The 17,055-nt window shown below is 46.8% G+C and overlaps 1 protein-coding gene across 3 annotated transcripts in view; it reads right to left on the minus strand.

Annotated features, from left to right (window-relative positions):
• Positions 1–17,055, minus strand: part of RBM27 (RNA binding motif protein 27) — a 71,833-nt gene that overhangs the window by 12,531 nt on the left and 42,247 nt on the right. For all 3 annotated transcript variants that reach the window (XM_029051058.2, XM_029051059.2, XM_029051060.2), the window contains 8 exons: positions 13,584–13,733; positions 9,966–10,110; positions 9,104–9,257; positions 4,121–4,435; positions 3,849–3,989; positions 2,139–2,258; positions 1,543–1,617; positions 906–1,070 (listed from right to left, as the gene is read on the minus strand). In XM_029051058.2, the coding sequence (XP_028906891.1) occupies positions 906–1,070; positions 1,543–1,617; positions 2,139–2,258; positions 3,849–3,989; positions 4,121–4,435; positions 9,104–9,257; positions 9,966–10,110; positions 13,584–13,733 (1,265 nt within the window). The remainder of the gene's footprint in view (positions 1–905; positions 1,071–1,542; positions 1,618–2,138; positions 2,259–3,848; positions 3,990–4,120; positions 4,436–9,103; positions 9,258–9,965; positions 10,111–13,583; positions 13,734–17,055) is intronic.

Below are 17,055 nucleotides of genomic sequence, written 5' to 3' on the forward strand. Positions count from 1 at the left end.
GCAATCTTGACAATTCCACTTTCCTACACATGAAATCAGAATTGCCAATACCTTTCCTGGCAAAAAAAAAAATCTCTCTTCTCCCTCCCTCCTCTTCTCTTGTTTTCCACTGAAGAACCCTAATGCACTCAGATAGTTAAATTCTAAACGGTTCTAAACGTAGGAGGACACCGATTATTCTAGTAGAGAGGGACATCAACTGTTCTAGTAGAGAGGGGCAGTGGGGCCCCTTGAATAACCGAAAGCTCCAAAGGATTTCCACCTGCCTGACCTCACGGTGCTACCTTTCTGTTTGATCTTTCCTTTTCTACAAGCAAACTTCCTGTTTGGGTCACGTTGAGGTGCTTCACTCTTCAAGAGAAGTTTGAGAGAGAAGACAACCTCCACCACAGTGCAGTGTCCATCTCTTCTCTTCCTCCTCAGCAGGCAGCCACAGGCTGCCCTCTCCCCAGCCTTCTCTTTCCCGAGTCCAGCGCTTAGAACAGTGTTTGGCACATAGTAAGCGCTTAACGAATACTGTAATACTAATGACATTTCTATTACGCTCATTTTCTGATTGGTCTCTGCTCTTCTGCAGGCAAACTCAACAGGATTCTGATTCAATACTTTGCAAGGGAAAAACCTAAAGAGGGGACTGAGGCAGTGTGTGCGTGCACTTATTTTTAGGTTGACTCACCGCACCACACTTCCGCTTACTGTTGTTACCTGTGATTATATTTTTGGAATATTTCACGTGGTGTTTTCAGTTTGAACACACCACCAGAAAACTCTCAACAACAAACAATAGCGTCTCCTATTCAAAGAAATCCCTCTTCAATTGATACAAAGGGTAAATATCTTTCCTATTTTGTTATACATAAGAATAAATCACCACAAAAGACCTATAAGCATGCAAAAGTGTGCACCTCTGTCTTAGACTTCAATTTTGATGGGGCAGAGGCTGTAGATGATGTTTTTAATTCATCCTTCAACTGTGAAATCTTCTCCCCTAGTTCCTTCAAAGTCTTCATTATGTTTGCCCTTTCTTCCGGTTTCATGTTCTTGTTTTTCTCCAGCTTGGATATGAGCATCTACGAAATTAAATTACATACGTGTTATAAACATATTATTCATATTCACAGTAATCTAATGGCGTAAAGCCTAAGTACCATATCTACTCCAGCGCTTAGAACAGTGTTTGACAAACAGTAAGCAATTATGGCTCAGTGGAAAGAGCCTGGGCTTGGGAGTCAGGGGTCATGGGTTCGAATCCCAGCTCTGCCACTTGTCAGCTGACTGTGGGCAGGTCACTTCACTTCTCTGTGCCTCAGTTACCACATCTGTAAAATGGGGATTAACTGTGAGCCTCTCGTGGGACAACCTGATGACTCTATATCTACCCCAGCGCTTAGAACAGTGTTCTGCACAGAGTAAGCCTTTAACAAATACTAACATTATTATTAATTATGTAACATTAAAACAAGGATTAAGCTAATTAGATAGCTTTAAAAAAAATCACGGAATATCAATCTAAAGCAGCTTCACATTGGGTATTCATCTTACCTTCTGGCATTCAATTTGTTTTTCTAACATTTCCTGTCTCTTTTTCCTCATATCTTGTTGTAGCTTCATCGCCTCCTGTGTAAATAAGTGGAAATAATCTTGACAATGGGGAAAAATATTTGCGGTCAAAAATAAAAATGGAATCTCATCTCTGAATACGTTGTTTGGAACATTCCGATCTAAAGAGGGCTTTCCTTCACATCACATTTCTGTCCAGTGGATCTTTGATCTAATCAAAGTACAACTTTAAGCTTCCATTCTACTTCACCTGAAATCAAATCTCCAAAAAGTAGCCTTCACTCGGCACAAAGTCCTTTTCTGATTACCACTTAACATCTAGCCTTTTACTGATATCATTTTTTCAAACTGAATTCCAAACTTTAACCATCTTCTATTCGCTCATTCTCAGTAATCCTGAATGGCTTTGGAGCCTTCAACAAGAATGACTTCCATTTATCGGTGAATGAGCAAATCTTATTTCAAAATTGCCAAGTGTCATTGGTGTCACAAAGTTGGAAGAACTCATTTCCCTTGAAAATCAATGCACAAAGGTAAAAGTCCTCACTTTTGAAGTGCTGATCAAAAAAAAAAATTACCTGTTTCTTTTTGAGAGCTTCGTGTACATCATGGGATTTGGTTCCTGCACCAGATTTTGAAGATGTCTTCAAGTTTGTGGAGCTATATACCATTTTTGTATGACCCAAAGTGGAAAATGTCTAAAATACAGAAATATGGCAAAGTGAATTCTGGGGGTTAGCTTAGAAATAGTTCCTTAAAAGTATATTGGACATTTCTATATCATTTTGCTTTTACTTGGTAAATTGTGTGCCTTGTAAGAAGTTTCGTATGTTGTAAGGGAGCCAAAAGTATTCAGAGAAGGAACTTATGTATGAATATACTTTGATTCAGAAAGAAACTCCATTAATAAGTATATATACCCATATATATATGCACATATATATATGTGAATTTGCCTCATTCTTTTAATAAGCCATTTTCTTGTTGACAATTATCACCTGTGCTCCAACTAGCTGTTACGATCGTTATAATCAGCTAAGGAATTTACTAAGCATCTATTAGGTGCCAAGCACTGTGCTAACCACTGAAATAGGTACAGAATAATTAGATGGGACACAAACCCTGTCCCAGGTGAACCTCACAATCTAAGCTGTACAAAGAGCAGGTACCTAATCCCCATTTTCTAGGCATGCAAACAGGTCCAGGCGGGTTAGGTGACTTCTACTCTCCTTCTACTTTCCCTCTACACCCACGCCCTTGGAGAACTCATACACTCCCATGGTTTCAACTACCAACTCTATGCAGATGACACTCAAATCTACATCTTGCAGCCCTGATCTCAAATTTAGATTTTATCAACAGTTAAAAAAAAAAAAAAATCCACCAGATATCTATGTTGTTAAAAAAAAACACGTTCCTAAAAAACAGATATCTATGTTCTGAAATATCTATGTTGTTAAAAAAAAAACACGTTCCTAAAAAACAGACATCTATGTTCTGAAAAAATCTAAACACGAGGAATTTTCTAGCTTCCAAGTTATTCAAAAGTTGCTAATATGTTCAAATTGGGCATTTTCCTAAGACGTGTCAAAACCGATAATACTTTTACTTGACATGGGAGGATAGAGAAAAACTGCCAAGAAGTACCTCAATCTATTTTATGGCCAGGATCCCTGAAGCCCCAAATTGTAGATAATCATCTGAAAATTGCCCATCGGAGAGCGAATCGATGATTTCATCATGTGTATTCTGTGTGGAGCACTGTACTGAGCCCTTGGCAGAGTACCATCTAAGAGTTAATAACTGTGGCATTGGCTAAGCGCTTACTACTTGCCAAGCATTGTACTAAGCGCTGGGGTGGATACAAGCAAATCAGGTTGGACACAGTCCCTGTCCCACGTGGGGCTCACAGTCTCAACCCCCATTTTACAGAAGAGGTAACTGAGGCACCCAGAAGTAAAGTGACTTGCCCAAGGCCACACAGCAGACAAGTGGTGGAGCCGGATTTAGAACCGATGACCTTCCGCCTTCCAGGCCTGTGCTCTATTCACTATTCATTCATTCAATAGCATTTATTGGGCACTCAGTATGTGCAGAGCACTGTACTCAGCGCTTGGAATGTACAATTCGGCAACGGATAGAGACAATCCCTGCCCAGTGACGGGTTTATACTATTCCAGGCTGCTTCTCAGGTTCTCCGCCCCAAGGAAGGAGCCTGTTCATTAACCCCTCGTCCTTTTACCGTGGATTCCCCCAACACCGTTGGATGCGGACCGGGGAACCCCTACCTGGGACTCATCTCCGGTACTTCCAGACTGGTTCACCAAATGCGGCCCGTCCCCCTGGTTTCCGCTTGCCGGCCCGAGGCGATGTTTTACGGGAACTTTATTGAGAACGTAGGTCGCCGGCCCCTGGGGTTTGGCCATGACCTGCGTAGACCGAAAGGAAGACGCCGTTTTCTGAGGGGCGGCGTCGGCCCAGGTGGAGCCCCCTTTCCCGGACCCCGCGGCCCGCCCTCCGCCCCCGCCCCCCTTCGCGAGTTCGGAGAGAGCGTCCGTACCTTGGGGCCGCCTCCATGAGCCGCGGAGGTGGGGGACGGAGCCGCGAGGGCTTGCTGCTGATGGAGGTGCTGCTGGAGGTGATGATGCTGCTGGGCCAGGTGAGGGAGAGATGGAGGCTGCTGTTGCTGCTGCTGATGGAGAAGAAGCTGCTGGGGCGCCAGTGGCAGCGACTGCTGCTCGTTGTTGTCCCGGTGCCACAGCACCCTTATAAACCGGTTATTCAGAACGGCCTCCGTGCTTGAAATGGCTTTCCGGGCTTCGTCGTTTGTGAGATACTGAATGAGAGCCGCTTCAGGATCACCTTTGAAAGCAACCTGGAGGGCGGGGGAGGAAGGCAGATTACAGACGGAGGAGGAAACGAAAAGGGAAGCGTGGCTTGGGGGAGGGAGATTCGGTCGCTCCCCGGCCACTGGCTCGCTGGGTGGCCGTGGGCAAATTCCCGCTCCTCCCCGGCCCTCCCCGCCCTCCGCTGCCACGGCGGTGGCGTGGCGTGCCCGGGGAGTCGAGCGGCTGCCGGCCTCAGTCTCCCCCGAGCCGGCTCCCCGGCCGGAGATGGGCCGACGGGCGGCGGTTACCACGGTTATTAACCACTCCGGGCTTCAGATTTCGCAGCTGTCTAATGGGACCACAATATCTCTTACCCCTCCCTCTTAGATTGGGAGCCTTAAGTGGGACAGGGATCGGGCCCAATTCGACTACCCTAATGCTGAGCGCATGGCATCAACACCAATACTATTACTATACGCAGATTTAAGAATCGCACCAGGATAACTGTGAAAAGAGAAAGGCTCATACCGTGAAGAGGAGGACTTTGGTAAATCCTTTCTCCCGTATCCACAGACAATCACTCAATGGTATTTACTGAGTGCTTACTACGTGCAGAGCATGGTACTAAGCATTTGGGAGACTACAATACAACAGAATTAGCGGATAAGTTCCCTGTCCATAATAAGCTTACTAGGGAAGATTCTTCGTCCCTCGTGATGTCCATCAATTAACGAATGGCAATTTTTGAGGGCTTATTATGTGCAGGGCTTGTAATGAGGAAAGCAGTATGGTCTAGTGGATAGAGCACGGGCCTGGGTTCTAATTCCGGCTTTGACATTAGCCTGCTGCGTGACTTTGGGCAAGCCATTTCATTTCTCTTTGCCTCAGTTACCTCATCAGTAAAATGGGGATTAAGGCTGTGAGCCCCATGCAGGATAGGGACTGTGTCCAGACTCATTTAACTTCTATCTACCCCAGCACTTAGATGCTTGACACGAAATAAGTGCTTAATATCATTATCACTTGGGAGAATGCAACAGAATTCACAGACACATTCCCTGCCCATAATGAGCTTACTAAGGAAGATTCTTCACCCCTAGTACACTCTCTCAGCTGTAACAAGACAGTCACAAGCCACTCTCCCATCAAAGTCAACATCTACATAATCCAAGAACTCCCTCATATTTGAGACTGTTAATACGTCTACTGTCAACATCTACATAATCCAAGAACTCCCTCACGTTTGAGATTGTTAATACGTCTACTGAATTACTTGAACTACAAAAGTAATAATATATTTATACCTATCCCATTAGGCTTTAAGGTCCTTCGGGCCAGGGAATGGAAACAGTTTCCTTTCCTTTGAAAAATGGCAATGCCCAGTGGAGCATGGACCTGGGAGTCAGAGAACCTGCGTTCTAATCCCAGCTCCACCACTTGTCAGCTCTGTGACTGTGGGCAAGTCACTTCACTTCTCCGTGCCTCAGTTACCTCATCTGTAAAATGGGGATTAAATGCCCCTCCCTTCGAATTAGACTGTGAGCCCCATGTGGGACAGGGACTCTGTCCCATCTCATTATCTTGTATCTACTTCAGTGTTAAGAACACTACAAGACACCTAGTAAGTGCTTAATAAATATCATTAAAAAAATATTCCCCTCTCGACTGTTAGCTTGTTGTGGACAGGGAGCGTGTCTGCTAATTCTGTCGCACTGTGTTCTTCCGACTGCTTAGTACAGTGGCTCTGCAAATAGGAAGCACTCAATAAATACTACTGAATACTTGATTGTACTCTCCCAAGCGCTTAGTACAGTGCTCGGGACACAATAAGCAGTCAATAAATATGACTGAGTCTGAAGGAATAATTTGCCCTCAAGAAAGACAGTCATTAACACCTTCATGGTCAAACAAGTTGGACTTTCACCTTGAGCCTATCGGTGAGGAAGAGCCCTGAGGTACGGGCCCGCCCGGTCTGAAAAAAGTCCCGGGAGTTGCCACACAATCTTGTGATGAAATCCTGGCTAGGGCAGGCCTTGTTTGCCGGTGGAGGTGGAGTCAGGGATGCCAGCTGTCCCTAAAGGTGGCAGGGTCTTGTAGTTCCAGGGAAGGCCGGGGCACAGCTGAGCATGGGCAACCCTTTCACACACATGAAATGCTACAATAAATGCCACAAGTCTGGGTCCAGGTGTCTCTCTCTTGCTTCCTTTACTCTGCCGGCACAGAGGAGGCTCCAAACAGGAGCACAGAACTCCGTTACTCTGTGGTCTATCCCATCGGTTTTGTTTTTTAATGATATTCGTTAAGTGCTTCCTATATGTCACTTTTCCAAGCGCTGGGGTAGATACAAATGAATTAGTTGGACATGGCCCCTGTCCTGCAGGGGACTCAGAGTCTAAATTGGAGGGAGGAGGATTTAGTCCCCAACTTAGTCCTTGGCCCACCCTGGGCGGGGCCCTAAAATGTAAAAAGGAGGCTAGTAAACCACTGTTCTGTCTCAGAAGGGCTGAGATATGCAGAGAAAGGAAAGGAACCTCGAAGGTTTAACTAAGGTTTAACTATAGTTCCCATCTCAGCACCTATCTTTCTGGGTTTTGAGGCTTTAAAATGGAGTACAACCGAGGACCGGCCCATGATTTTACGGCCTACATAGTCAGCATTTGAAAATGGTTACAGCCAAACGGTTAAAGCCAAATTTCAAATGTAATTGAAATTTACAAATTTCAATTTGTAAAGGGAAACAGTTTTCCAGATCCTGAGTGTGGAAATAGCACGGGACTGGGAGTCACAGGATCTGGGTTCTACTCCTGGCTCCACCACTTCCCTGCTGGGTGACCCTGGGCAAAGCCCTTGACATCTCTCTGCCTCGGTTCCCTCAGGAGTCCGGGCTTGGGAGTCAGAGGTCATGGGTTCGAATCCTGGCTCTACCACTTGTCAGCTGTGTGACTGTGGGCAAGTCACTTAACTTCTCTGTGCCTCAGTTACTTCATCTGTAAAATGGGGATTAACTGCGAGCCTCATGTGGGACGATCTGATTACCCTGTATCTACCCCAGCGCTTAGAACAGTGCTCTGCACATAGTAAGCGCTTAACAAATACCAACATTATTATTATGTGCAAAATGAGATTTAAAACACTGAGCCTCCCCTGAGACGTGTCCAGCCTGATTACCTTTTATCTACCCCAGCGATGAGTACAGTGCCCAGCACCTAGTAAGCGTTTAACAAATACCACTTTAAAAAAAACCAAAACTGGTTTGATGGTAGATTGTCAAAAATCTATTAATAATAAGGTATCCAAAAAAATACTCTGGCAACAATGCCAGAAATCCAAATTCAATCATTCGCTAAATCAATTCCCATAAGATACAATGAAGTTAAGGCAAAGGTTAGGGAAGGGATTAGATTTCAGGTTTTAATATTGGGAATAGGGTTGGATCCAGTCGGTGGGTGTGATGGTTTGAATCATTACTTGCCCATCACAGATTATCATAAAGGCTCAGTGGAAACAAGGCACGGTCAGTTGACATTGCTGCGTAAAGGGGAAAGCTTATTCTGAAAGTAAGATACCACCTCACTGTAAAGAGAGCAAGAGAAATGGTTGCTCCGGGCGGTTCTCTGCCAGACTCTTGAAAATTGGCTCTGCCCTGGATGTGGCCGACCTCTGACAACAGTCTATCCTCCTCCACTCACTGTGCTCTAGGTAGCTTTCCCTGTCGCAACAGAGAGGAAGTGAGGGGCTGGGATATGACCAGAGGTGTGCACGAGTGTGTATTAAGCGAATCCATTTTTACGGTAGAGAACTGCAGAGGCAAATAGGGTCAAGAGTACTATTAGAACTCACAGTTTCAAGGCCGCAGACAATTTATTGTTTAAAGACAAACTATGGTACTATCTTCTGACAGAACGAGTGCTAGTTATATTTAGCATTTTCCTAATCTGAGTGACTCTCATTAAGGTTTCGGTTAGGGTCTTGTCACAGAATACCATCAAGTATACATGGCAGCCTAGATGAGAAAGTGTGATGCTTCTGAGAGGCAACGATGTTTCTGACCCTCGAGACACCCTCAAGAGCAGCACAACCCCATACCCTGAACTCGGGTTTCTAAATGGCAAGAAGCCTACATGATAAACAATCCACTATTTAATAGCGGATAAAACCCCAGGTTTTATGTGCAAGGAGCCTTAGCTGGGTCGCAACGCCTGCTCTCAGCGCTGACAGAGCTTTCCTTCATCTGCTGGCCCACACCGCCTGAAGCGGCTCAGTGGACGGTGGAAGTTGCCAAACTCTTTGTGCAAAGGTGAGTAACCATTTGCGCTAAACGAGTTTTATTCCCTGGCTAACTCCTAGGTGGAAGGGAGAGGAGAAGGGAAGACTGGGAAATATAAAAGATGGGGGCTTGCTACACTTTCTAAATGCTTTTACAAAGCAAGATTAAAGACATTCATCTGAAAAAAAAAAAAGGAATCCTACAGCAGGACTCCTGCAGCTACCCTTCCCTTTGAGTCTTCCTACCAAGGTTAATCAAACTCTTCCAGGCAAAAAGCCAGAGTCCCAACGCTCACAATGAGACATCAATACTCGGGTAGACGATACCACCATCTCGCAAGCCAAGGAAATCTGATAAGCAACCCGACCCATGATCTAGGGGGTATGTTCCCTACCACCAAGTCAGCCCCAGAGAGTGGAAACCGCCCAACTCCCAACTGCCGCCTTACCTGGATGTTAACAATGGTTCCAAATTTGCAGAAGTGTTCATTGAGCTTGGTGATGTTGTTCAATTCCTGGGGGATTTTCCTGACCTCCAATTTGGTGTTCGTGTACTGATTCTTTCTCAGGAATGCGGGCTTACTCTGGTTATTATTCCCTTGCCTAGAAAGAGTAAAGGTTAATACATTCGAGGCAGCACTCATCTTCCCTAACCAAGTAGGGGGGTGTGCAACCTACTCAAATGCCGTTTTGCAGAGACTCATCTCGTATCTGTAGGGTGCATTTTCCTGAGGAGGTAAACTGTGAGGGAAATGTTCCCAACTTCCCTGTGAAACAGGGATGGGGCCGGTATCCATTTCCTCATTGAGCAGGGGGCTGGGGGTGAAGCCAGGGATCAAAAGGAAATGAATGGCTCCAGATCCTATGCCAACTTTTCACTCTGAATATCGGGGAGGAAAGGGGACAGGGATTTTAGGAGAATGGGAACAATGAGGGGGTAACAATTCAGAAAGTCATCATTTGGGGGGTTTTTCAGTCCTGACAGAAAAAAAAACCTCTTAGGCCTTGTCAGAGATCTACGATGAGGGAGGCTCGGAGTTTACCTTAAAAAGTTTCGGGGGGTTGGCGGGGGCGGGTGGGGGCAGCTGTTCTTAAGCCCCCTAGAGAGTTGGCAACTCGGCTTCAGATTACGTGGCAAGAAATCCAAGAACTCAGTTCTTGAAAAGACCTACTAAAGACCACGCCAACTCCTAAGGACATGTCCCCACCCACCACTGCTGATTTCCTCAGATTACTTCGCTGGATTCACAATCAAGAGAAACAACTCCGTGAAGGTACTGAGGAACTGAACAGCCCCTTCCAAGTTCTTACTTTCCCATCCAGGGCTTCTTTGCCAACGGTCCTTCCAAACTACTCATCGCTCTTTTTCGGCTGTCAGGTTCCAGCACTACCCTGGTTATGTTGCTGTTAATTGAAACAGGAGCTGGAGGTTCCGTCTGAATCACAATATTAGCCGCTGCGGGAAATAAAATTCACCGTATCATTCGTTCTGCAAGCCGCTCATTACGGTCCAAATCATCAGAATGTCTGGATTCACAGCAAATATGAAGCGCCTCATATGTAATCCCCACCATTTCCCTTAAAGAAAACATTTTCTTGACATGCCTATCAGAAATCTTTTTTTAAAGGAACTAAAAACAAAACACGGTTAGCAATACTATTAGCCGAGAGACTTCACCACAGCAATCACAACCTGGTGAATAGCATTAGAGTAAAAACTGCTGTGACTAATCGTAAAATGGGGCTATTATTTAGTTTAGGGAAGTGAATAGGAAAAACTCCAGTGGGAAATAGGAAGATTGAAAGGAAAAAAAAAAAAACCACTTTCAGACAATGGGTATTTGCTATATTTGCTGCATGACTGGCAAAGTTGGGATTACTCAGGCCTAGAGGGAGGAGCCGGCCTCGAACAGCCTTCCTCCGGCGGAAAGGGCAGACGGTATCAAGCAGTGGTTTAGGACCACACGGACCCGTGCTGAGGAAGAGGGTGGAGGTGCTTTCCAACTGACCCTCCAGTAGACGGCAGAAGGGCAGCCGCAGCGACCACAGGAGCCGAGTGAGGACAGGACCATGAAATGTGTGATCAAAGACATTCTTTCCAGGGCCCATATGCTCTCATCTCCACCATTCCTCTTCCCTTCCCTTGGTTCCTTATTCCAACAATATCTGTTAACTCGAAGCTAGGGGGGCAGATTCCTCAGCCCTACCTAGGACCAAAAGGAGAACCCCAGGCTGCACCACGGTAGAAGAACTTTGGATCCCTCATCTCTTCCTGGACTGCTCTAGCAACCTGGATAAATACCTGACAGAATAGGGGAGATTCTCCCTCATTCCTTGCCTTCCCAGCTAGTTGCCCGACCAGACCTACTTGTGCATCCGCAAGGGGCTATTTGGAAGACTGTTCTGAGTGAACTTTGAAAGGAAATTCTCTTGGTTCCACTAGTTAACAAATGCTGTCAGGTTAAGGAGTGGGTACGGCCCCTGGGGTCTATTCTGTATGGGAGCTATCCGGGACGGGCATGTATGGGGGAAAAAGAGCCACCCAGAGGTTAATCTCATATCGATAAGGCTTCATTTTGTCCCACCCTCAGTTGCCCACAGTTGGAGCACCTGAGGAATGGAGGGGCAGAGAGAAAGGAGTCAGAGGCAAACGTGAGGAAAGGGATGAAGTCTGGGATTGGCGGAAGCAAGGCGGAAGCCAAGAGTGGAACTGGGGGAGGCGGGCCATCAAAACAGTGCATTATACCACCCGCCTAGATAAATCATCTCCCTTCTTTCCCCCAGCAGAGTGTCGGGAATTCATTCAGGTGGCAGCAAGGAGGATCCCAGCACCTAGCCTTCTCCTAATCCTGTTCCCAACAGCCATCGCTCCTAAAATCAAAATGGTGGCCACCCCGGCAGGCATGCCAACTGAGGAGTCACCGGAATAATGCGCTTCTCCTCAGGAGCAGCATCTCTAACCGCCCCATATACATCCACACTACAGCGGGTGAGATGGCGTCTTTACGCAGCTGCCTGTGGCGGATGATTGTGGGCCGAGTGGAGACAAAGCGATTGGGGAGACTGGGGGGGGGGGGGGGGGAGGGTTGATTGATGGTGGAGAGAATGTATGGGAGGAGAGGAAGGTTTGAGATGCTGATGCTGAGCAGGTGATAAGATGGAGGCAGGGAGGCAGAAGGGAGAGAGTGCAATGGCTGAGGGTGGGAAGAGGAGGGTCTGAACTCAGAGATGAGTGTGGAACGTTAGAGGGAGGTGATGAGAACGGTAGAATTAGATTGTGTGGAGGTACACGGGATGTCTGGTATTTCTATCGCAAGGTATTACTGCAGGAAATAAGCTATGAAATAGTCTGTTAATTTAGAGAGGTGCAAATATGCTATATACAGTTTTCAGATGGGATGGAAAAATGAAGGAAACAGGAGTTAGAAACAGTGAAAACGGAACAGAATCTGGGGCATCTACATGAGTTTCTGCAGAGCTCAAGCAACACATAGGCAGGAAATTGAAGAGGTAAAGGAAGCAGAGCTGATGGGTTGAAGCCCATGGGATGAGGTTTTACGCAGAAGAGGTAGGCGCTGGTGGCTCCTTTCCTCCTTTAATTGATCACAACCATAAGAAAGAGGAATGGGAAAGACACCGGATACACCTCACTCTGGATATTCCCTTGCAATCTCTGTGGACTCCCATACAGACTGCAGCACTAGCTGCCGATGGCTCGCGGCATCGGCGACACTGCCCAGAGCCGGTCCTAAGGGTCTCCGGTGAGCAGCCAGAGAGCCTGGGAGCCAAAGCACCACATAACGCCCCCGAGACAAGATGGGCCTGTGACGGAGAAACGCACCGAATCTCATGCAGATTTCTGTTGATCAAGTCACACAGAAAACTGAATTGCACAGAATATGTAAATCATGGAATCCTCAACTTCCAACTACTTTTACTTCCAAAACATATTCACTTCAATTTTCACCTTGGTCCTCACATCATCCCTGTGCGGTAGAGGGTACGGAGATGTTACTCCCAATTCACAGGGGAAAATGAGGTAAAGAGAGTTACAGCGCCTTGTCCAAAATCACTACTGTACAACGGAATCTGGGACTCCTGGGTCCAAGTCCTGATCTCACCCCCACAGGACCATGCTGCCTCTTCAAGTAAAGAGATGAGTAATGACTGGAACTTGGAATTGCTCGGGGTGGGCCTAATTGCATTCATTTAATTTTCTCGGGGGTGACAAAAATGATTTGTACAAAAAAATCAAAACAGGGATCCACTAAATTTGCTGTTAGCCTACATGTGCTTTACAGTGGCCTGCTTTGTGGTTTTCTTTAATAAAATGCAAAGGCGATTCTTAGACTTCAGGGCTGATGAGAAAAAAGAATTAAGCGTTAACGCTGCTCTTGGCATTATAAAAGTAAATACAGTCAGTTCTACTACTGGTGGGGGGGGGGGGGGGGGGGTCATGCTTTTACGAACCCCATGAGAGGGAAAACTCACAATACAATATTCCCACTCTGATGTCATGCGCATATAGGAGGACGTGCAATGAAGAAAAACTCCTGAACTCTGCTGTCACTTTGTCTCCAAAATGAGTAGTAAAACAGGCAACCTTGGAGAATGGACTGCGTATTCTAGCTGCCCCTTTGTTTAATCTTAAAAATTGTGATTTTCAAAGGGAAATCAGCTCGGATTCATTGAACAAAATGTAAAGAGAATTAAGCAACAAGGACTTGCAAATACAATGCAGAGTTGACTATACCTCCCAGAAAGCTACCTACCGTGGTTTGAGACAAGGGAATCAAGTTTTCAATTACGCTGCTGTGTTTCCAACATTTAAACCTACAGCACGTTCCGACATGGGAATGCTAAAGGACTCAAGGGCTCAGGCAGGAAGAGTCTTAAAACTGTCAAAGAAATCAGTCAAAGTTTTCTAACCTCTTGGATTTGCATCCATATCACCAGATGTTAGCCCAATCAGGTTTGGACGCTGTGTCTGTGTTCTTGAAAAGAATTGCCGATACTGAGATCTACCAGAACTGGTAATACTAGGAGCTTCTGGGTTATAGCCATCTGGCTCATAAGTATCTAGTGGAAAGAAAAACAAGAGAGGAGGGTTAAACCACCCTTAAGTTTCCAAATGCTAAACATGTGGACATTTATTTTACTTTCTTTCACCACATTTTTCTTCAAGTAAAATAGTAGTGGCCATGCATCTTTCTTGTCAATGTAAGGAGAGAAACTGCGCGACCCAAAAATTCAAGGATTTCCACCTATGCTTGCTATGTGGAAAAATCTCCACACCTGAGAGCTTCCCATGTAAAAAAGAGTTCGAATACTTAAATTTCATTAGCATTTTTCCCTAACAACTGTCAGCGACTTAAATGCTCCCTGGTTAAGTAAATGAATCAAATATAATTTGGCCTAATCATGCCCATGTTAGTTATTTAATAATTCTAGTTTTCCCACTACCTTGATTAGAGTAAAAAAGCACGTTCTTTCAAGGCACTTAAGCATTCCCTCACACAAAGGACTCTGTGAAAGTTGCATTTTTTGAGAGTTGGCTTTGACTTCTTTAAAGCCATAGAAATGATTGAGAACATTTACAGCCTAGCTTCTTGACTACCCAGAGGATTTAGGATCTGGAAACTTGCCTCTTCTTCCATCAGTGCCATTTTATTTGTTAATAAGAAGGTTGCAAAAGCAATTTCAATCAGATACCAAATAGGCCAGAAATTGGACGCCTGTTGGACTTTCTGAAGAGGTCAACTGAAAGGCAGTTTATTCAGTCCAGAAGCTGGAGTTTACAAGAACGTCCAACATAAACCAAATTTCCACCCAGAATTTCCATCCAGCCATATCTAGCCTTTATATTTAACAGTTCTCCGTGGCATTTTACATTCAGATCACTCTGTAATTTCTCCATGGGAAGAAATATTTATGCTTTAATTTTTAGTTCAATAGGGTTCGTCTGAAGTCCACAAGGAGTTTTTGTTCCCCAACAGCAAAACAAAAACCTGGTTCCCACTGCTTGTAAACAGAGGCAGACTTCCCCAGAGAGCAGTCGGGCATTTGCCTGGAGACCTCAAGTGGAAGGTTTCACTTTCCCGGAGAGGAAGTCGGTGGGGGGAGAAAAGAAGGGAGAAAAGACGATGGGGAGAGGAGAATTAAAAGAAGCTTGGCCAGAGACAGCCCAGTCTCTGCCTTTAAGTGACACCACACATGATGTGATGAATCCCTGGAAGTCACTCCAGAATTCCAGTTTACAATGATCTGGGATCTGGGGATTGGCTTAGCTAGCTGGGAGTTGGGGCAGCCTAGGCAGCACAAGGGGAAAGGCAGGGAGAAATGAGATTGTGGCTTTTTTTCATAAAATTTTGGATTGTCCCTGGGGATTTTCCTCAGGGAGCAATCCTGCAGGGAAAATCCCTACAGATCAACTTTCACTTTCCAAGAGAATCATGACAGCCACACACCGTCCCCTTGTCTCCGGACCTTCCTGCCCCACCAGAGACTTGGCTGCAAGCTCACTGCGGGCAGGGAATGGGTCCGCCAACTCTGTTGTACAGTGCTTTGCACAAATTAAGCGCTCGATAGATACCACTGATTGATTGACGTGGCTGGAGCTCAGGAAGGACAGAGCACGGGTGCTGCTCCCTGGGAAGTAAACTGCCACGTCTCCTCCCTTCTAGATGGTAAATTTGTTGTGGAAGGGGAATGTGTCTGTTATATTGTACTCTCCTAAGTGCTTAGCACTGTGCTCTGTACACAGTAAAGCACTTAACGAATAGGATTGACTGACCGATCCCACTGGTAAGGATCGAGCGCCCTAATTCCAGGCCCGGCAGCCTGTCGCGCACTAACTCGAAAGCCTCCGCAAACCTAATGCGGGCAACAAAATTGGAGGGTTTGATCCATATCATTTACTGGGTTAATCACGCTGAAGAAGGGAGCAGTCCTCACATCTATCTGACCACCCCGCTGCCTTTTACAGTCGGCCGCCGAAAAAAGGGCCGACTACTCTTCCACACTTGCACCTTGAGGGTTGGGGGGCTGCGGGGAGGATGGACTGAGCCTTCAGGATGACCAGAGGGACCGTTCACCTCGTGGGCCTCCCTGGAGGTTAGGCAAGGCTCCAAAATCAGTCTTTGGGTCGTTGAGGGCTTCTGCCCAACCCTGGAAAGGGACTTCCTCGGAGGGCCGAGCATCACCGCTGGACGTTTGAGAGGGCAGGGGGAGAGGTGCGGGGGAGGAAGGAGAGAGGAGGAGAGGGAGGCAATGGAGCAGCGAGGCCAACTGGGAAGATACCAAAGAGCGTTTCCCCCTCCGCTACCAATGGGGTCCTGGCTCAGCACCGAGCCGGACAACGTTGCTCACCACAACCCGAAGCTTCACCAAGAGGAACGGCACGCCTGCCAGCTTCATCCTCAACCCTATCCGCCTGAGAGTCCGGGGATCCGCCGGGTCGGCCGCCGCGGGCGCCCCGCACGACTTCACGAGTGCCGTCAAGCCTAGGGCCGGGCCCCGTCAACCCCGGCTCCGGTGCCGCGCAGCTCCCGAGCCGGCCTGCGGAGCCGGTGCCATCGCTGCAGCCGGTCCGCAGTGCCAAACCGTGTCCCGTCCCCAGCGGGAGACCCCTCTCCACCCTGCCAAAAAGTCCCTGGATGGGGTGGGGCAAGCCAAGGATTCCTTCCCACAGGGACCATTCATTCAGTCATTCATTCAGTCATTCGATCCTATTTATTGAGCACTTACCGTGAACACGGCACTGTACTAAGCGCTTGGAAAGTACAATTCGGCAACAGATAGAGACCATCCCTCCCCAACAACGGGCTCACAGTCTACAAGACTGGAAGACCGGACCAGGGAGGAAGTACAAGGAATCCCGCTCACACCTAACCTCGCAATGACCGGAAGAGCAGCGGCGACATCCTCGTCATCTTCCTGTCCCAGGGCTCAGAACAGTGCTTGGCACACAGTAAGTGCTTAACAAATACCATCATCGTCATCGTTGTTATTCCTCCTTCGGGCAGGAGCTCCAACTCTGATCCCTCTCCGGTTCGGAGGGGTGCAGCTGTCCGATCTCCCCCCAGAAGCTGAGACCCCTTCGTCACCTACACGGAGGAGGGCACCTAAGCTCCTTAGCCACGCTACTGTTTTCCGCGTTCAATCTGGACCGCAATTTCCCTCTGTCTGGAGGGCTGAATTTCATTTGCAGGCTAAAACTCCATTGGAAACAATTCCTTTCTTATTGCCTCTTTCAGGTAAAGTATTTCAACGAAATCTGGACAATTATAATTCTAGACAAGTCCAAGCATGAACGCTACAGACTGGGCTAACACCCACAAGCTCACGCCCTGCATTTCCAAGTAGCGTGGCGTTGTGAAGAATCAGCCGTAACCCATACCTT

This window comes from Ornithorhynchus anatinus, chromosome X1, assembly GCF_004115215.2.
Source record: "Ornithorhynchus anatinus isolate Pmale09 chromosome X1, mOrnAna1.pri.v4, whole genome shotgun sequence".
Classification (NCBI taxonomy): domain Eukaryota; kingdom Metazoa; phylum Chordata; class Mammalia; order Monotremata; family Ornithorhynchidae; genus Ornithorhynchus; species Ornithorhynchus anatinus.